The sequence below is a fragment of the Anabrus simplex genome, chromosome 2, assembly GCF_040414725.1.
Source record: "Anabrus simplex isolate iqAnaSimp1 chromosome 2, ASM4041472v1, whole genome shotgun sequence".
Classification (NCBI taxonomy): Eukaryota; Metazoa; Arthropoda; class Insecta; order Orthoptera; family Tettigoniidae; genus Anabrus; species Anabrus simplex.
Genome location: NC_090266.1, coordinates 934,031,874 through 934,054,194, shown reverse-complemented (window position 1 = coordinate 934,054,194; position 22,321 = coordinate 934,031,874). Strand labels below are relative to the sequence as shown.

Here is a 22,321-nt window from a genome sequence, read left to right as displayed (position 1 = left end):
TACGCACTTAGTAAGAAACAGGATACATTGAATAAGAAATTGAATCATTTAATAGACACACAAATACGTCGTAGTAAACAAACGAAACAAGAACAAATTAAGGGCCCATCGGACAATGTTACTCCCACGGTAGTTAACTTGACCAAGGTAAAATTTACGGAAGGAGAGAATGACCTACTTAAAAGGGGTCCAAAATACAATTGGCCTAATAAAGATAGAGAAATAGATATCATTAACACAGTTGCAGAAGCGGAGGCGAACATATCAAAACTCCCACGCGATGTACAAGACGAAGTAAGATTGGAGTTAAAGAAGAAATTACCCAGACTGGCTAAAGAAATTTATTCCAATTTTGATCCCAAACAACAAAAAACAATAAAAAACATGAAATCGAAAATTGAAGATAACAATATTATAGTAACCAAGGCTGACAAGGGGGGTGCGATCGTTTTGATGGATAAAGATACATATATCAAGAAAACTGAAGAATTTTTTGATAATAACAAATACACATTAGTAACAAAAAATCCGCTAGCTAAAATTCAACGCAACTTAAAAGCCTTACTTAAAAGATCCACATCTCTCTTTACTGAACAAGAACAATTAAAACTTGTCAATATGAATCCTAGGCTCCCGGAAACTAGAGCTATGCCCAAAATACATAAAAAAGATATTCCGATTCGTCCGATTATCAATTGCCGTAATTCTCCCACGTATAAAGTCTCCAAATACATTCACAATTTTTTGAAAAGACATTACACTTTTAATAATAAACAACCATTAAGAAATTCCATTGACTTGTGTGACATTTTGCTTGGATTTGGCGTACTTCCAAACCAGATGATGTGCTCGTATGACGTAGTGAATATGTTCCCGAATATTCCGACAAATAAAACTCTTAATATCATTCATGATAATATTTGTAATCACAGTAATCTTAGTAAAATGGAAGTAGAAGAATTCACTAGATTGTTAAAGTTTGTATTAGACAATAATTACTTCACATTTAACAATAATATTTATAAACAGAATGGATTAGCAATGGGTGACCCAATATCGGGCATCCTTGCCGACATATTTATGGATTCAATCGAACACAATGAAATAATAGCAAAAATTAAAGGAATAGATTTATAGTTGAGATATGTAGATGATACATTTGTAATCATAAACAAAGATGTCACTAATAGTCAAGAAATCTTAAATAAATTAAATGAAATCGAACCTAATTTGAAATTCACGAGAGAGGACGAAGTCGATAACTCATTGAAATGGCGTATGGCTTTTAGTGCCGGGAGTGTCCGAGGACATGTTCGGCTCGCCAGGTGCAGGTCTTTCGATTTGACACCCGTAGGTGACCTGCGCGTCGTGATGAGGATGAAATGATGATGAAGACGACACATACACCCAGCCCCAGTGCCAGTGAAATTAACCAATGATGGTTAAAATTCCCGACCCTGCCGGGAATCGAACCCGGGACCTCTGTGACCAAAGGCCAGCACGCTAACCATTTAGCCATGGAGCCGGACGATAACTCATTGAATTTTCTAGATATAACAGTTACGCGTAAGGTTAACACTTTTGATTTCCAAATATTTAGAAAACCGACACAATCATCTACAACTATAAACAATTCCTCTTTACACCCGAGTTCACATAAACAAGCATCTTTTCACAGTCTAATTTATAGAGCACTTAGAATCCCTCTATCTCCCAAGAATTTGAAGAAAGAATTAAATTATATTAGATACCTCGCTAAACAAAATGGTTTCAAAATAGAAATGATCAACAAATTAATCAATAAAATTAAGAACAAATTATCTACGAATCTGATACCAGAAAAGACCAAAAAAACTGAGTATGCTACATTCACTTTTAATAATCCAGCTATACACCAGATTACTAGCGTATTCAAGAAACATAATTTTAATATAGCTTTTAGAACTACTAATACTAACCAGTCCATATTCTTTAATCATAAAAAAGTTAATTATGATAAGAATCGATATTTAGGATCGGGAGTATACAGACTTAAATGTACTCAGTGTAATTTTTCATATGTTGGACAGACTGGGAGAAATTTTATGACAAGATACATGGAACATGTTAACGCGGAAAAACATAGGAAATACTCAGCGATGAGTTTGCATATGAGGGAGACTGATCACAGATTTGAATCCATAGAGAAAGACTTAGCGATAATTAGAAACATACAAAAAGGAAGAATGCTGAACGAATTAGAAAGTTTATACATCTATTTAGATCAGACGTACAATAAGCAAACGAATCTCAATGAAACCACGGACAATAAAAGTATGCTACATGAATTAATGCCGGAATTATTAAAGTCAGTTAGTTCGAATAAATTTAGGATACCTAATATATTTAATTCTTCAAACCCTAATACTCCTCCCATACCTACAGATATTAGGCCTACTTCCAGCAATGCAGTTGACTCCGCCCCTTTGTCAGCCTCGTCACATTTGACTCCACCCATCCTCTCCTCCCTTCCGCACTCCCCTATTCCTTCCCCTCCGAGTTCACTACCGCCTCTGCAGCACAGTTATAACACCAGACTCAGAGCCAACAGACGGGCAGCAACCAACTCAACAGTAGTTAACAAATAACAACTTCCACTTACATGTAAGTCCTCATCTGTTTCAAAATTATGTAAGACTGAATTCTCTCCTTACGTTCAATTTCTTATTTCTTCTTTTCCTTCTCTTACAGAAAACTTATTTCTGCATCTGTTGACATTTTCTGGCAAGGATTCAGCCATTTTATTACCTACCGGTGCTAACGGCCTCTTACAATTTTTCAATAGACGCTTCTGCCTTACTTGCTACGAATTTCATCAGCGGCCTTGAAAAGATTGTATTCATGACAATCAAGTTTATGCTTGTGTACACGCCCTCATGTCGTTGGCTTTTTATTACTACCACTTTGATTTTCCAATATTTTATATGAACTGTTTTAATTAGAATTTTAATAGAAGTTTTAGTCTCCGACAAGAATATAGTTTAATCATAAGACAGTTTTCCATTAGCATCTTCTATTTTATCATTTTTCACATTTTTTATTGTTCCGAATTTTAATAACAGACTAAACTTTTAACTTCCACTTTTTATTTTAGTTGTATTTTTGATGATTGTATTTAACTTCCACTTTTAATTTAGTTGTATTTTTGATTATTGTATTTAGGCTGAAGATGCCCTTAATTGAGGGCGAAACATGTCCCATGTAACTAAGAATTTAATTATGTAACAACTATAAGTGAAAATATAAGTATTGAATAGGTGGAATAAATTGAAACACCTTTATTATTGTTGAACTGCATACCACTTAGTCGAGCAGCTCGTTTCCTTTCTTCCAAGTCTTCCCAGCCCAGAATTTGAAACATTTTTCTAATGCTGCTCTTTTGTCAGAAATCACCCAGAACAAATCGAGCTGCTTTTCTTTGGATTTTTTTCCAGTTCTTGAATCAAGTAATCCTGGTGAGGGTCCCATACTCTAGTTGGGGTCTTACCAGAGACTTACATGCCCTCTCCTTTACATCCTTACTACAACCCCTAAATAACCTCATAACCATGTGCAGAGATCTGTACCCTTTATTTACAATCCCATTTATGTGATTACCCCAATGAAGATCTTTCCTTATATTAACACCTAGATACTTACAATGATCCCCAAAAGGAACTTTCACCCCATCAACGCAGTAATTAAAACTGAGAGGACTTTTCCTATTTGTGAAACTCACAACCTGACTTTGAACCCCGTTTATCATCATACCGTTGCCTACTGTCCATCTCACATCATTATCGAGGTCATTTTGCAGTTTTTCACAATCTTGTATCTATACAGAATAACATCATCTGCAAAAAGGCTTATCTCTGATTCCACTTCTTTACTCATATCATTTACATATACATATAAAAACATAAAGGTCCAATAATACCGCCTTGAAAAATTGCCCTCTTAATTATTACAGGGTCAGATAAATCTTTGCCTACTCTAATTCTCTGAGATCTACTTTCTAGAAATATAGCCACCCATTCAGTCACTCTTTTGTCTAGTCCAATTGCACTCATTTTTATCAGTAGTCTCCCATGATCTACCCTAGCAATGCCTTAGATAGGTCAAACACGATACACTCCATTTGACCTCCTGAATCCAAGATATCTTGCTGGAATCCTACAAGTTGAGCTTCAGTGGAATAACCTTTCCTAAAACTGAACTGCCTTGTATCGAACCAGTTATTAATTTTGCAATCATGTCTAATATAATCAGAAGGAATGCTTTCTCAAAGGTTACATGCAATACATTTCAAACTGACTGGCCTGTAATTTTCAGCTTTATGTCTATCAGCCATTCCTTTATACACAGGGTCAACTACAGCGACTCTCCATTCATTTGCCATAGCTCCTTCATGCAAACATTAATCAAATAAGTATTTCTGATATAGTACTATATCCCAACCCATTGCCTTTAGTATATCCCCTGAATTCTTATCAATTCCAGCTGCTTTTCTAGTTTTCAACTTTTGTACCTTATTGTAAATGTCATTGTTATCATAGGTAAATTTTAATACTTCTTTAGTATTAGTCACCTCCCCTATCTGTACATTAGCCTAGTCACCAACAACCTTTACATACTGCTGACTGAATTCTTCTGCCTTTTGAAGATCCTTGCATACATACAACCCCCCTCTATCCCCTTGTGCATCAATGATTCCTGGAAAATATCATTCTTGGAACCTGTTTCTGCCTTGAAGTATCTACATATACCCTTCTATTTTTCACTAAAATTGGTATGACTGCCAATTATGCTTGCCATCATCATACCTGCCAACTTTTGAAAAGGGCTATCAGTAAAACTCCTGCGCGACAAAAAAAATCTAACAATTCTCGACATACCCCAGCTTCAATCAACAAATTATTAAACAAATTAATTTAAAACACCACCTTGTCAATATTTTATTTCTTGCCTTTTGGCAGAATTATAAAAACATTATCATAATATACAGGACATGTTTCGACCACTCTAGTGGTCATCTTCAGCTGTCTTTAAAAATAGCTTAGATGAAACAATTTGATTAGTAAGTACATTCATTGGACTATTTTTCTTCACAAGGCAGAAAATACTTTCACATTCTGCATTGCTACGGGGTATGGTGAGAAGAGAGAGCATTACTCTGGAAATTCCGTTATACTTGAGAAGTCCATTGGCTCCACGAATTCTTGATATTTGTGCCCAACTGCAATCACTTGCAGCATCTTGATTTGCAACCGAAGTGTCATCGACCTGAAGAACTGTGAACTGTCTCTGAAGCTCATTCACCACCTCATCTGTAGTTTCATTCTCTTCCTTGCATAACATGATAGAAACATTTCCAAGAAAAAAACGAATGGAAGAAAACTGTGCATCTTCAATTTTGTCTAACTTGTTCATGATGTAGACACAGACAGTACAAAAGTAGTTTCTCACTGATGAAAAGAAAAGGGATTTATCTGTATCCTGAAGATCTTTCACTACGTTCAAAGTCTGAATGCCAATAACTAACTAATCATCACTTCTTTGATTTTGAATCAAGTACTGTTTCTTGTTGGATTTATTAATGATAATCTACAATAGGAATATAGCGTATCACTGAACATCACATAAAATTATAACTTAAACACTCAAGGCAGTCAAACACTTCATTAAAACATGTCAAAGCACACAAAGTCTTAAACCATTAAATGAACACGACACCAACCTCGTGAACAAAGAATGTGCACATGGTAGAAAAAATACACACATGTGGAACAAATGTAATTCTTCTTATTCTTATTCATCTATATAATTTAATGGGCTTCGCTAACAGCGGTATATCCAGTCACTGGAATGAATGTAATTAGTCCAACGAATACAGGAAATTGCAAAGCACGAAGTTATAACACAAAAACTTGAACACTTCATTAAAATATACCATAACCTTGAAAGCCAAAATAATCAAGGAACGCCAACATCGTGAACAACGCACCCTCACGTAGTCACAGAATGTAGGTTAAATCACAACAGGCCAATGGAGCGGAACAAAGAATTTGCGGAGCAAAGCCTGTCGACACCTAAGATTCACACGGAAGAACTGTTATCCCGGCGCTAAGTTCAATTCCAATAACGACACAAACATCACATGGTTAAAAAACCAATCATATCACAGAATGAGTTATTGACTTCAACCCACGCAAGCAATCGATTGTACGAAATGGAGTGTTTATCGACTGTTAACGTTTCAAATTTTTGTCTACGAAGTCACAAAATGACACCGTCCATCCGTACAACCATAAAATGCTGTAATTTCCATAAATTTTATGGATAAACCACAAAAGTTGGCAGGTATGCATAATGATACCGTTAGCTGACTTCTTTACTAGATTCAATTTCCTAGTAAGTTCCTTCAATTTCTCCTTACTTCCACAGCCATTTCTAACTCTATTTCTTTCCAATCTGCACCTCCTTCTTAGTTGCTTTACTTCTCTGTTATAATATAGTTGGTCTTTACAATTCCTTACCACCTTTAAAGGTACAAACCTGTTTTCACATTCCTCAACAATGGCTTTAAACCCATCCCAGAGTCTGTTTACATTTTTATTTCCCATTTTCCACCGATCATTATTATCAGCTATATGGTACTTTCTAATAGTCTTACTTCTAAGACCTTCCTTCCTATCACTTTTTTTTTTTAACTACGACAAAAATAGCTTCGTGATCACTAATACCATCTATTACTTTGGTTTCTCTATAGAGCTCATCTTGTTTTACCAGCACCACATCCAGAATATTCTTTCCTCTAGTTGATTCCATCACTTTCTATATCAGCTGTCTTTCTCCCGGTATATAAATTCCGAGTCATCAAGTTGCCTATTATCTTTAGTGATGAGCCTTACACCTACAATTTCATGTTTGTCATCTTTAACTTTTTCGTAGCATAAAAATTCTTCTTACACCAGATGGAATACCTCCCTCATACCGTTCCTACCCTATCTCTACGATACACACTCCAGTTACAAGATAATTACCTTTGTAAAGTGACACACTCCAGTTGTGCGAGAAAAGTTCTGCATCCTTTATATCATTTCTCGGCCATGACTCAACTCTTATTACACCCTATGGTAAGTGTATATCTATTAAATTACTTAATTCTATTCCTTTCTTTGCAATATTTCTACAGTTCAACAGTAACATTTTTATGTCATCCCTAATTGACTTCCAGATCCCTGTACCCATACACCACTCCCTAGACCAACCCATTTCCCTGAATGTACCTCCCTATAACCCTTCTAAACAAATTTCCTAACTTATACGTACCACTGCAGTTTAAATGAAGGCCATCTGAGCACAGTTCCCTATCTCCTACCCACTGATTAGGATCTAGAAATCCCACTCCATAGTCTCATTTAAATCCCCGATCACCTTCCAGTCAATATCCCTCCTACACAGTCTCCTCTGAAACAGTGGTGTGACCTGTGCAGTACAAGAAAACAGCAGCATTTGAGCACAAAATATATTATTTTATTTATTTACTCATTCAATTAATTATCTTCAGATTTAATTGCCATTATTATATGTCATAACATCAACAAGTATGTTGTAATATCAATATTTGTTGTTATTCTTTGTTAAACATTTTGTCACTTCCCATATGATTAATGACAGCTTTCTTTCATTCAATCGCTAGAGCTTTCTATGTATTTTTATCAATGCCATCTCATGGATACAGCAGAATATATACTTCTATTAGAAAATTATTTATATATTTTGATCGGACTGAAACAGTCTAAGATAATTCAGTGTACAAATACTGCATTCAAGTTTTACACAGTGTAATATTCATTTTGATGAGACATTTACTTCAAAAACAAAGTGCAATCTGAAAATGCTGAAAAAGTAAATATTTAATTTCTTATCATTTGCTTTACGTTACACCGACACAGAGGAGCTGTCAGACTGAAAGTCTAATGGTGATGATGGTATAGGAAAGGGCTAGGAGTGGGAAGGGAGCGGCCGTGGCATAATTAAGGTAGAACAGCCCCAGCATTTGCCTGGTGTGAAAATTGGAAACCATGGAAAACCATCTTCAGGTCTGCCGACAGTGGGATTCGAACCCACTATCTCCCGGATGCAAGCTCACAGCTGTGCGCTCCTAACTGCACGACCGACTTGCCTGGTGGTTGAACATTTCGGGGAAAATAATCTGAAGTTTCAGTTCTATAAAAAAATATATATATCCTTGCACAAACAGAAAAAAACAAGTACACCTTAAAATCACTTTTGAAATATCTATAAGCATAACATGATAAATTCATTTCACAGTTCTATACAAAATATCTCTTGTACAAATGGAAGTGACCAGACACGTTTACTCATTGTACAAAATAACTCAGCTTTTCATACACATTCAGGCACCAATAACACAGTGCTACACCCACACTGACAGTGAAGATTATGCATCTACTACTGCACTCTTACGGCGACTTGAAGAAATATTGGTATTCACGCCTTCCTGTGTTAAACTAGTGGCAAAGAGCAGGCAGTATAAGAGGATCGAGACGGTGGTGATTAAAACATGTCAAAGCACACAAAGTCTTAAACCATTAAATGAACACAACAGCAACCTCATGAACAAAGAATTTGCACACGGTACAAAAAACACACACATGTGTGTGTAATACTTCTTATTCCTCTTCTGCTTTATAATTTAATGGGCTTCGCAAATAGCGGTGCACCCTGTCACTGGAACTAATGTTATTCTTATTCTACTTTATAATTTAGAGGGCTTCACTAACAGAGGTGTACCCAGTCACTGGAACGAATGTAATTAGTCCAACTAATACACATAACTGTGAAGCACAAAGTTATAACACAAAAAATCAAACACTTCATTAAAATATGTCATAACCTTAAAAGGCCAAAACATTCAAGGAACGCCAACTTCGTGAACAAAGAACAACACTCACGTGGTCAAAGGATATAGGTTAAATCACAACAAGCGAACGGAGCGGAATAAATAATTTTTGTAGCAGAGCCTGTCGACACCTAAGATTCACACCAAAGAGGATCCACACGGAAGAACTGTTATCCCGGCTTTAAATTCAATTCTAGTAACAACACAAACTTCACACGGTTAAAAATACCAATCATATCAAGACTATCATGGACTTGCCTTCGACCCATGCAAACAATCGACTGTACGGAAGTGGAGTGATTATCGAATGTTGACGTTTCAAATTTTTGTCCGCAAATTCGTAAAATGACACCATTCATCCATAAAATCATAAAATACTGCAATTTCCGTAAATTTTACGAATAAACCATAAAAGTTGGCAGGTATGTGATACACACTGCAAATTACATGCTAGTTTGACTTTAAAATCACAGTTGTGACCTTTTCAGCTTCCTGCAAAAGGTCTTGAGAAAATGTTTTGTCACAACAGGAACCAGAACTCCTAGTCTTCAAAATAGACTCCAGAGATTCATTGGACATCCATGATCTGAACTTTGTTCTATTTTTCTTCACAAGGCTGAAAACACGTTCACATTCTGCATTGCTATGGGGTATGGTGAGAATAGAGAGCATTACTCTAGAAATTTGGTGATACTTAAGAAGTCCATTGGCTTCACGAATTCTTGATATTTGTGCCCAACTGGAATCACTTGTAGCATCTTGATTTGCAACCAAAGTGTCATCTACATGAAGAGCTGTGGACTGCCTCTGAAGCTCATTCATACACCTCATCCGTAGTTCCACTCTCTTTCTTGCATAACATGAAACATTTCCAAGAAAAAGCGAATGGAAGAAAACTGTCCATCTTCAATGTTGTCTAACCTAGCAACTTGAGCATGCTTTAACATAATTATCCTTGAGTGGAAACTTGATGATGATGATGTAGTCACAGGCAGTACAAAAGTAGTTTGTCTCTGATATAAAAAGAAGGATTTAGCTGTATCCTGGAGATCATTCACTATGTTCGAAGTCTGAATGCCAATAACTAACTCATCATCACTTAAATCATTTCTTCCGCCATGTGCAATATTAATATCACACCCACATACCGTGCAAAAGGCAAATTTTTCTCCCTTTCTTGATTTTAGTATACATGGAAAATCAACACAATATGATCTTTAAATGTCTGGAAGTACTGTTTCTCATTGAATTTATTCATGATAATCTACAATAGGAATGCAGCGTAGGAAAATGTCCGAGAACAAATGTCTCGATATGTACTGAAAATCAAAATGAATCTGGATCACTGAACGTCACATAAAATTATAACATAAACACTCACAGCAGTCAAACACTTCATTAAAACATGTCAAAGCACACAAAGTCTTAAACCTTTAAATGAACACCACGCCAACCTCACGAACAAAGAATATGCACATGGTAAAAAGCATACACACACGTGGAACGAATGTAATTTTTCTTTTTCTTATTTATAATTTCATGGGCTTCGCTAATAGTGGTATACCCAGTCACTGGAACAAATGTAATTAGTCCAACTAATACACATAACTGTGAAGCACAAATTTATAACACAAAAACGCAAACACTTCATTAAAATATGTCATAACCTTAAAAGGCCAAAACATTCAAGGAACGCCAACTTCGTGAACAAAGAACAGCACTCACGTGGTCAAAGGATATAGGTTAAATCACAACAAGCGAATGGGGCGGAACAAATAATTTTCGGAGCACAGCCTGTCGACACCTAAGATTCACACCAAACAGGATTCACACGGAAGAACTGTTATCCCAGCTTTAAATTAAATTCCAATAATAACACAAACATCACAGGTTAAAAATATCAATCATATCACAGAATGAGTTATCGACTATCGTGGACTTGCCTTCGACCAAGACCGAGCGTGCTTCGACCCACGCAAACAATCGATTGTACAGAAGTGCAGCGATTACCAAATGTTAACGTTTCAAATTTTTGTCCGCGAAGTCGTAAAATGACACCATCCAGCCATAATACCGTAAAATGTTGCAATTACCGTAAATTTTATGGATAAACTGTGAAAGTTGGCAGGTATGCTTTACCACCTGCCGATAGGTTTTTTTTTTTTTTTTTTTTTTTTTTTTTTTTTTTCTCTAGTTGCTTTACGTCGCACCGACATAAATAGGTCTTATGGCGACGATGGGATAGGATGGCTAGGAGTGGGAAGGAAGCGGCCGTGGCCTTAATTAAGGTACAGCCCCAGCATTTGCCTGGTGTGAAAATGGGAAACCACTAGAAAACCATTTTCAGGGTTGCCGACAGTGGGGTTCAAACCTACTATCTCCCGAATACTGGATACAAGCTGCACTTAAGCGACTGCAGCTATCGAGCTCGGTCCTGCCGATAGTCCTTCGTTCAGAATATCACTTACATACAATCATAATATTACAGGTGATGACTTAATATCTGGTGGCATTTTAACTATTTAAAAATACACCGAATGAACAAATATATAAACCACAATTAAGATGCACTTAACGTATGACTCATATACGACTGTTGATGGTTCATGAAGTACTGAATAGAACAGGTTAGCTTAATGGCGCTAATACTATGTTGATTGCCTGGACCAGACCTGATGTGGTCAGGTATAAGGAATTCTTGTCACGGGGGGGTTGACTGACAAGGCTAAAGCCAAGCTCCAGCAACAAACAAAAGAATGCGTATACCAAACAACTTAATTCCAACATTCCGTAGAAATTTAAGAATCCAGCTTTGAAATACAGATGTGGGTAAAATATATTTTAAATGGTTATTTGACAAGAATAAGTCTGGAATTATAAAATATGGAACACATTTAAAATAAAAAGTTCAATTATATAAGGAAGGATATGCAAATTTTCTAAAATATGTAAAAATATGAACTATACCCTGAAATATGGACAAATATGGAAAATAAAGTGTCTCTTAAACCACTCTAAATATCCTAAATCATAAACATATAATGTAATTTTAACTTTAACTAAATGTAAAAAACATGTATTTACATAGAAATCCTAGCCCAGCTTATCAACATATAGTCTGCAAACCTCCATGCTGTCACCTCTTCTATTTCTTTCTCTCTTACCTTTAATTCTGCTCACTGATGAGCAATTGAATTACAGATAGCTGCCATTTTGGCAAAATGACGCTGTGGTCAGCCCAGTAAATGTAATAGTACAACGTAGCATGTAACTGCAATGTCAATCAGACCTCATACTGGCCACTTGAGTAATGGCCGACAACAGAATGGGCAAGACACAAGATCTCTGAGTATTTAATTGTGGCCAGGTTATTGGTGCCAGTCATGTGGGGTCATTCCATCTCGGAAGTCGTGCAGGCAGTGGGCTTTCCACGAGCTACCACATCAAGTGTGTTCCACAAGTACATGGATTCAGCGAATACCACCACCATCACCAGGGTCAACTGCCATGTAGTACAACGTGTTGACAATGAAGATCACTGTCAGCTCAGATGGTAAGAGGTGACAGACAAGCCTAGAGTGCAGAAGATTAAAAGGAATTCAAAGCTGGACAACAACAAAGTGTGAGCAGCTATGCCATCCAGAACCATCTCCTCACAATGGGGTGGATGAATCACCATCCCACGGGGTTACCTCTGCTCACTGCACGACAGAAGGCACCATGACGGAAATGGGCAAAGGTGACTTTTTGACATTCAAAGGTCGCCTGGTCAGATGATATACTACGGGTGATGGTTTGGTCCGCCCTGTCAATATATTATCAGTTTCTAATTTTGTACAATATTTCACTCGTACATGTTTCGGAAGCCCCAACTCCCTTCATCAGCGATTTCTATATCATAAATCAATATTCCTCACATGTTAAGATCTACCATTATTCAACTTTACACAAGACATCGTCAATATATAACATTATTCTTATTTTTATACACCATATTTTTCTTCTGAAATATTATACTACTTCACAGTCTCATGTGTACAGTTGGTTGTAGGTACAGAGAGACATTTATTCTGAGATTTGTCTCCTTCAGTTAAGATTCTAGTCACACTGTGAATTGTTTTACCCCTCAGTCTCTTTGCTGCCATATTACAGGTATATTAGACCTAGTTCGCTCTTGTCTATAATAAGAACTAGAAACTACAAATGATATAAAAAGCATCAACGAATGACGACCCCACAACACACTGATTAATACATCCATTCCCACTCACATATCAGCCCACAAGAGCTACAGAACCCCTGGGTCAAACGTTTGCTCGTTAGGAGCAATGTCAGATGTTGTGCACATGCTCAACCCTGCTGCTCCCACGAGTCCCTCCCCAGGCCCTAGTGCTTGCCCGGCCATCTTTTCACGCGCCCATAGTACAAGTGTCACCTAGCACATGAGACATCCTGCCAGCAGGTTACAGCTCAGCTGATGGTGGCGGTATCCTTACATGAGGACTTAACGTGTGATGAAATGGGACTCCTGGTATATCTGCCGATGTTCCTCACCAGCGAATGTTGCAGGAACCTACTGTCTGATCATGTCCACCCATTTGTTCACCTCCAGCACCCTGCAGAAACATTTTTCAGTAACAAGACAATGCACCGGCCCATTGCTCCTACACTGTAGCAGATTGGTTCGATGAACACTCCACAGACTTGAGGGTGCTTGCCTAGTCCCAAAGGTCACCCAACCTCAATCCTATTGAGCACATGCGAGATGCTATCAAGAGGAATCTGTGCATCCTGGATGGACCCTGCTTTGCCCAATCTCTATGCATTATGAGAGGTTGTGTGGCAGTCAAGGATCTTCTTCTTCTTCTTCTTCTTCTTCTTCTTTTTTCCTATACGTCGCACCGACACAGATAGGTCTTAGGTCTTATGGCGACGATGGGATAGGAAAGGCCTAGGAATGGGAAGGAAGCTGCCGTGGCCTTAATTAAGGTACAGCCCCAGCATTTGCCTTGTGTGAAAAAGGGAAACTATGGAAAGCCATTTTCAGGGCTGCCGATAGTGGAGTTCAAACCCACTATCTTCCGACTACTGGATACTGGCAGCACTTAAGCGACTGCAGCTATCGAGCTCGGTCAGTCAAGGATCAGTATGGCTCCCTAACACCTTCAATACCTTGTGGAGTCCGTGTCACGCCACATCACTGCCATAATGACGGCAAAATGTTGCACTACACACTACTAGACAGGTATCTCTAATTAAATTGCTCACAGGGGATAACTGGTCATGTCTGACACATGACAATCCATACTGGAAAAAAAACAAAAAACAAGGAACAGTCAAAACAGCTTTATGACCATTATACCTGCTTCCTCATCGTCATCAGTGCCTGAACTACTATCAGAGTCATCGTCATCATCATCGTCTTCATCGTCATCATCATCGGGTCCACTTGATGGTTCTTCTTCAGGGTGATCAATTCCAGCATTTTCATTTCCACTCAAGTCAGCGGCAGGTTTGTTGCTCTCCTTTAAATGAGTATCCTCATCTGTATCATCAGATACTGTCACCACCTGAGCGGAATCATTCTTATCCTGATCATCTGAAATCCAAACCAAGAAACAAATATTCTTATCCTCCTTCTTCTATACACACTCATACCTTGTTAACTGTTGGCAAAGTAGTAATTATAACTAATCACTAATGTTTCTAGATACTGCATTTACAGGTATTCACAAAACAGAATACTGTAGGACTAAGAAAACTTGCTTTTTAAAAAAAGAAGCATTTACATTATCTTAACCGTGGAGAGGGCACGTCACAGTCTTTTTGACCGGGTTCAGATATAAATGTCTATAGTTCTTAACATAGTTGGCCGCTAGCTTTCATCCCCTCAGTACCTTGGACTCATCCATTATCAATGTGCATAAACAATTCACCCCTCACACTCTTCAGTTTCAGCCTGAGTGGAATGTTCAAGGGAACCGAGCTAAACTCCTGGTGCGCCCCATGATGTATGAGTATTTATGAGGTAAGTTTTATTTTACTTTTTCGATTAATGTAGTAAGAATGTGTCAGTTTTGTTTTATTTTTGTGTAAAATAGTGCCTTAATATATATTGAAGTCCAACACTTCATGGATAGAAATGGGAAAAGAGAAATCAAAAGACTTTTGGAAAAGGAACATTCGCCAAATGTTAGTATTGCCTGAAGAAGAGCAGCTCTCTGCAACTCCACAGGAACTACAAGGACCTGAAGATGCACCTACTCCAACTGAAAAATAAATAACAACCGAAAAACCAAGTCTAGATGCCGTGTATGCCAGCGACATATCTGCAAAAAACACTCGGTAGTGACGTGTTCAGTGCGGTACGGAAATTCAAGAATCAAGTGATCACACTGAATGGAAGTCAATTGTTTAACATCCAATTTTTGTATTGATAAAATACCTTTGAACATTATTTACAAGTTGGTTCAACATTTTTTTACTAGTTTTGTAACATTAAAAATAATTTCTGCTTAATTTGTGCTATTTTTTCCTGTCGCGGTCTAAAACACCATGCACGCCTCCTCATGGGGGTATTTTTACGCGCCCTCTCCAGGGTTAAATCAGACATATCCTTTTAGTGGATTACAACCACATGTAGCACTTCCTTATTTTACTGTCTGGCAATGGCAAGTGCCTTGTATATGAATTAAACTAGGTGTTGGCTGTGAACAAATGTACTATACCATAGGACTATGAACACAAGACAACTCTGAATTTTAAAAAAATCTCCTCTGTAGTTTTCAAATTCAATATTGACACTAAACCACTTTTAAATATTTTCAAAAGTGTGTGTTGGCTGTATGGATAATATCTAAAATTTTGGAATGTATTCTACCAGAAAAAATAAATAAAGGTACTGTACAATGAAGTCCTCTTGAACTAGAACATAATAGTTCAGTTTAGTCCTCACATTCACTCTGCAAGTTAATTGTAAAAATATAACACATTTGTAAAATGAAAAATAGGCAAATTTTCAAGAAAATTACCATTCTTAATATTCACTAACAATAGGACTTATCATTCACTGTATCATCAAAATATCCTCCATGAAGCCTGCCCCGACAGTCCAATAATGGACCAACTACATTGGTATTAGCCATAATTGTTCAGAACATTCTTAAGATTGCTCCTAGTACTAAAAATCACTGTCATTAATGTTATTCAAAGTGTCATAAGAATATTCCCTCTTAGAACTATATGGTCTGACACAGTGTTTGTAGGTTCGAGTCCCTTTGATCGATAAAAATTTCACCATCAGAATGATGGCTGGCAGGATAGGAGGGATGGTAGTTTTCAATTTTGAATTATTAGACTGCATCCCAAAAGCCTGGATTCTATTCTAAACCTCTCTGAATTTTTAATATGGAGTGAGGGCATATGATGTAGTTGGTGGTGATCGTCCATCGGATGAATATGTTAAGCACTGAGCAGACCCATTGGTGTTATTCGACAGAAGTAGGCTATTTACTAACACTGGGTTCCACCCTCTACATACACAATCATCATCATCATCATCATCATCATCATCTCATACCCCGACATGCAGGTCACCCATGGAAAGATCTGCACCAAGCGAGCCAATCATATCCTTGGATACTCCAGTACTAAAAGAATTGTGCTAAATACTATAAATAAATCCCCATGTCCTTCCTAGAACTAAAAAAATCACTGTCACTGGTATAGTCTTTCCCTGTGTCATCTGAACATTTCCAAGCTTCCAGCTACAGCTAAAATTCATTTATACTAGAACAATACTGTCTCATCAGAATATTCTTCAAATTGCTCCTAGAACTACTATGTCATTAGTAGAGCCCGGATTTCCATGCAAATGCATGTTTTTAAATAAGCTAGCTACACTTCTCAAACTTTGCAAATATTCGTTCTACGGCTTAACAATTCCAAATAACCGTTCTTTTTCCGTGCATGTTTGCATGTTTTGGCATTTTTCAGAGAAAATTTACGCATAATGCATATTTGGAAGATTTTGGATTTAATAGCGCATATTTGGACGTTTAATATTGCATAATATGACTTTTATTCTGACTTTGACGCATATATATTGTTAACTTGCATCATAGTGCATTTTTGAATGTTAGTTTGCAAAATTTGGGACAATGTTTCACGTTGTAGGCTACAGTATGTCTATTACTGAGAGACAGAGAGAATGTATTCCTGGCATCCTATGTGACAACCATAGTTAGTAGCCTACATACGGTACAGGTCCTACAGTATAATGCAATTTACCAAACACTTTCTTATCTGTTGCTTGAGTAAACAATGACGTAAGTCTAAAGGCCCCACGTCGAAATCTAATTCTTAGGAATAAGGTGTCCCAGTTTTACTGTTGTACATTGCTATAAATTGAACCGTAAATTGAGCATTAATCATTGACGGCTCATTTTTCGTCTGTTAGACGAACAAAAGAAACCTTGTATCGCACTTCTGTGGCGCCGCATTACTGGGATAGCAGCTTACAAATTCTGGTTTTTAATTGAACCCTCTACCGTTGTTATCCTGGAATGTCCTACCCAGAACTCTCAATCGTCACACGTCTGTGTTATCGCAGCAAGCAATCGTTACCACTTATTGACGACATTCAAATGTGTCTGCAATCATCGCATGGAGAAGCAGCTGCCGCAGATAGAGATAAGTTGAACAAACTAATTCGTTCAAATCCTGATTTTGAATTCGTCAAGCTTATAAAAGACATATTGTGGTGAAAATGCAAAAGACGTACAATTTGACCTCACTTTGTCCAAATGTCTTCATTGAATTATGCATCTATCGCTTCTCGTGACGTAAAGAGATAACTTTCTGTGCTTAAGTATGTGCTGAATGATAAAAAGATGAGCTTAAATCAAGACAATTTGGAGAAATTAGGGTAGTTTTTGTTCATGTTTCAAAAGGAACTGAATTTTGATAGTGCATATTTTCCAGTTTATTGTGCATGTTTTGCCATATGATAGTGCATGAATGTATGCATATTTTGAGATTTGATAGTGCATGGAAATCCGGGCTCTAGTCATTAGTAATGTCAATCAATGTTGCCATCTAAGTATTCCCAACATTCCTCGTAGAAGTAAAAGTTGCTGTTACTAGTACTGCCATTCACAGTATATCAGAATATTCTCGAGGTTCCTTCAAGAAAAAAAAACACTCACTACTACTGTCATTCACTGCATCATCTGAACACTGCCAAGATTCTTCCTACCGCTAAAATACCCGACACCAGTACAGTACTGTATCACCAGAATATTCTTCACATTGCTCCTACAAATAAATATCACTGTCATTACTACTGTCATCAGAATATTCCCTACATTCCTTCTAGAATTAAACATCAGTCACTGGTACTGTATTCACTATGTCCAGGCTCCAGCATGCCATGGGTACCATCATTCACTGTATCATTAGGATATTCTCCAGGTTCTCCTCCTAAAACAAATTCACTGTTTCTAGTACTGTCATTCATTGTATCACCAGAACATTCCCCTGATTTCTTCCACATTAGGTCACATCCTGTGCCATAACATAACATTTTAAAAATGCAATTGCAAAAGAACATTTGATATACAATTCCACAATTCCCTGTTCTGAGAACTTATGAACGTTTTGTCCTAAAATACAGATCACTGCTGTGGACTAGGCTTGTGAATTGAGGGAAAGGGGAGTTAATCTGCATGTTTCTAATTTTCATCGTAGACTTCTGGCAGCTGGAATGAAACCCTGCAAACCTGTAACAAAACACTATATAATGGAGGAAATACACAGAAAACATCTGTTGTGAGATAATATTACAATCACACTGCGCTTCCTGGGAATTGTATCCACTGAAGACACAGGCATTACTAATCGCACAAGAAAACCTCAAAATTCTGCAAAAGTGATGCACATCAATATAAATACACTTTTAACGTAAAGCAACTGTCAGAGAGATTAATTATCAATGAATAACAGCACAAAGATGAACAGAGTGCAGGATTTAAGAGTAAGCTATATGCAGCAATCTGTTGCCAATAACAGGGAAAATTATGAAAAAATGAAAAAAACAACCCTTGTTCTGATTAATTCACATGGTACCGTACTATTTGTTTTACATCACACCAACATGGGTCTTTTGGCAAGGATGGGATAGGAATGGGCCATGACTGAGAAGGGAGCAACCATGACCTTAAGGTACATCCCCAGAATTTTCCTGGTGTGAAAATAGAAAACCATCTTGAGGGCTGCCGACAATGAAGTTTGAACCCACCATCTTCCAAATGCAAGCTCACCCAAACAGCATGGCCAACTTGCTCAGTATTTCCTTAAATTTCCCACAGGAGTCAACACATACTTCCCTTTAGCAATCCGACAGTGTACAGCTGCTTAAAGTGGTCTTAAAAGGTTTGTTAACTCCATCCAACACTTGCAGATGGGATGTCATATTCACACAAATAATTTTGAGATCAGCATCTGCATTCCATACCTCATGTCTCCCATCAAGGCCACTGATCATTCAATCCTTTCCTTGGCCTTAAGACACAATTCCTAATGGGAGTTCCTCTTCAGGTATCACTCTTTTCCCTTAATACAATGTATGACAGCAATTTTTCAATGATAGGCACAACATGACCTTAATTCAGGATTTTTCCCACCCTAAAGTAAGGAGATGACACTAGTTGCACTTCTATCTTCTACTGCAGTATTTTATGAGAAACCATACAAAACCCCATGGCACTACACCCCTGGCGGGGCTTGGCCTGAAAATTACAAGGTGACAAGTGATCAGTGTAGCACACTTGTGTGCTCAAGATATCAAAACAAACAATGAAGCTGATAGATTATAGCGATCAATGCAGGGTTGCCAACCCTCCCAGTATTTGGCCCTAATTTTCAACAGTCTCCCCAACTCCTGTATTTTGACCTATTTGGGCCCTTTTTCTCCCTTATTTTTCATTGTGTAAAATAATATTTATTTTAAACATTTAAATTAGAAGCACAATTACAATTTTGTTGCAGCAAAAGCAAGAAATAAGCTTTGTTGCGATATTGCTTCTGTTTACTCATTAGTTTACAACTTCCATACACTGAACACTCAACTAAAAATGAGTAGCAACGAAGAAGTTTGGACGACAAAAAAGAAAAAAATTATGTGTGTACATATAATCTTAAGTGGGAAGATACTTATAGATAGATTCAACCAGTGAAACCTAACTCAAACAAAGCAAGTTGTTCAGTTTGCAAACATGAATTTAACATTGAATATGATGGAAGTAATTATTGTGCGCAGCACATGAAAACAACAGGTAGGCCTATTTAATAAATGTAAGAGGTCCACAAACGAATTTATCATCAACTCAATCACCACTGATCCACACTTAGGGCAGTCGCCCAGGTGGCAGATTCCCTATCTATATTTTCCCTAGTCTTTTCTTAAATTATGTTTAAATGATGTTTAACCACTGATGATGATGCTTGTTGTTTAAAAGTGCCTAACATCGAATCATCGGCCCTGTTTAACCACTTGATATCTAAGCCTTCTTTCTGGCAAAACTTTGTAGTTATGTCATTTAACTCTCTTTATTTTAGAGACCACAGCAGAAAACAGAAAGACACTAAAAACTCACGTAAGATAACCTTTTCTTCAACTCTACAAATCCAAATTTAAACACAGAAAGTATCGAGAGTACAGCTGTTGCTGGTGAACTTTCATTAGACTTCCATACCATTAAACACAACCTGAGCTACAACAGCATGGATTGCAGTATTATACTTTCTAAGGACGCATTTAACTCTGATATCTCAAAAATATATATACATTGTGGTCAAACAAAGGCCGAAATGATTGTGAAAAACATCCTAGCGCCTAGGAATGAGAGTGATTTTTTAGAACTGTTGACTAATCCTCAAAACAGTTATGTGCGTTTTTTTTTTTTTTTTTTTTTCCGTTAGCAACAGATGCTTCGAATTTTCAAACAGGAAAATGTTTCCTGTGGTAATTAAATATTATTCCCCTTTAAATATTATGACCCCTTCAAAGGAATTCGAAACAAGCTGCTGGATTTCACTGAACAAGCAAATGAGACTACAATTAATGACAAATATGAGAAGCAATGCTCGTTACAAAACTATTGCAAGATGTCAATGAAAAAATACTTAAAAGCCAACTATTCCAATCTTGTTGTACATAATGCCATGAAACATGCATCACATAGTTTAGAGGTAGATGTTAAAGTATTAGTGGTGAAAATATATAGTCACTTTTCCTGTTCTGCTGAAAGTAGTCATGCATTGACATTTTTTGAATTTGTGAATGTCGAGAGATCAGAAATCCTTCGGCATGTTTCAACTAGGTGGCTTTCAGTTACATCTGCTGTTGAAAAACTGCTGAAAAACTGGGAGCCCATAAAAAGTTACTGTAAAAGTATCGATGAGTGTCTGAAAATATTAAAAAGGTATTTCAATGATGATGAATGTCCAGAAATTGAAACTGCTGTTGAAGCTTACTTAAGATTTTTTTTGCCTAGTGGCAATATTTTCATTGTTTGCTCAAAATATTTGGAGAATTCCGAACTACAGAATCCCAGAAATGTATGCAGTCATTAATTAGTAAAGTTAAGCAGAGAAAGAACAACATATTTTCTGGTTATTACTTAGCTTATGGTACAAGTTGAGCCGCACACAAATTGAGTAACATGTAAAAGCAACAAATAATTAAAAAACAGAATAAATATAAAAAGTCAAGGTAAAACAAAAAGTAGAAATTGATAGAGTATGTAAAATACAAAAAATAGAAATAAAAAATTAAAAATGATGTAAAATATAAGTAAATACATAAATTATCGAAAGAAAAATGAAAACTAAACTAGGATGTCCAGTTGTTGCAGCCATTGAATAACCGTTGTTGAAGCTGCCAGGAGGTCGTTGATAGTTCCGCGGAAGGCTCTATGTGGGCATCTGAAGGTGATGTGTCGCATTGTCTGGAATTCTTCACCACAGTCACAACTTGGAGAAGGTCGCAGGCTTCAAGAATGCATTGCAGAGCCACTTCTTCCAAGCCCAGTCCGCATTCCGTTTAGAGGGACCCATACATTCCGCAGAAGATGAAAGCCGGGCAGGGCTGCATAGGGTCAAAGATTGATCTCCATTCTTCGGGGACCTTAGCAGTCCATTCTTCATTCCAAGTTAGCAGTCCACAGTGGTTTTCTTTCACCAAATTTGAGCCAGCAGCACGGGAGGGTGTATGGATTTCAGTCGGGTTGAAGCGATTTTTTGGATGTCTTGATGAATTGGAAGTAATTTATTGGCCTGTATTTTACTTGCTTCTCAGGCGAGATTGTTCATGCG

General features: G+C 37.2%; 1 protein-coding gene across 2 annotated transcripts in view; it reads right to left on the bottom strand.

Annotated features, from left to right (window-relative positions):
- Positions 1-22,321, bottom strand: part of LOC136864563 (cyclin-dependent kinase 11B) — a 434,451-nt gene that overhangs the window by 166,103 nt on the left and 246,027 nt on the right. For both annotated transcript variants that reach the window (XM_067141707.2, XM_067141708.2), the window contains exon 6: positions 14,310-14,546. In XM_067141707.2, coding sequence (XP_066997808.2) covers positions 14,310-14,546 — 237 coding nt within the window. The remainder of the gene's footprint in view (positions 1-14,309; positions 14,547-22,321) is intronic.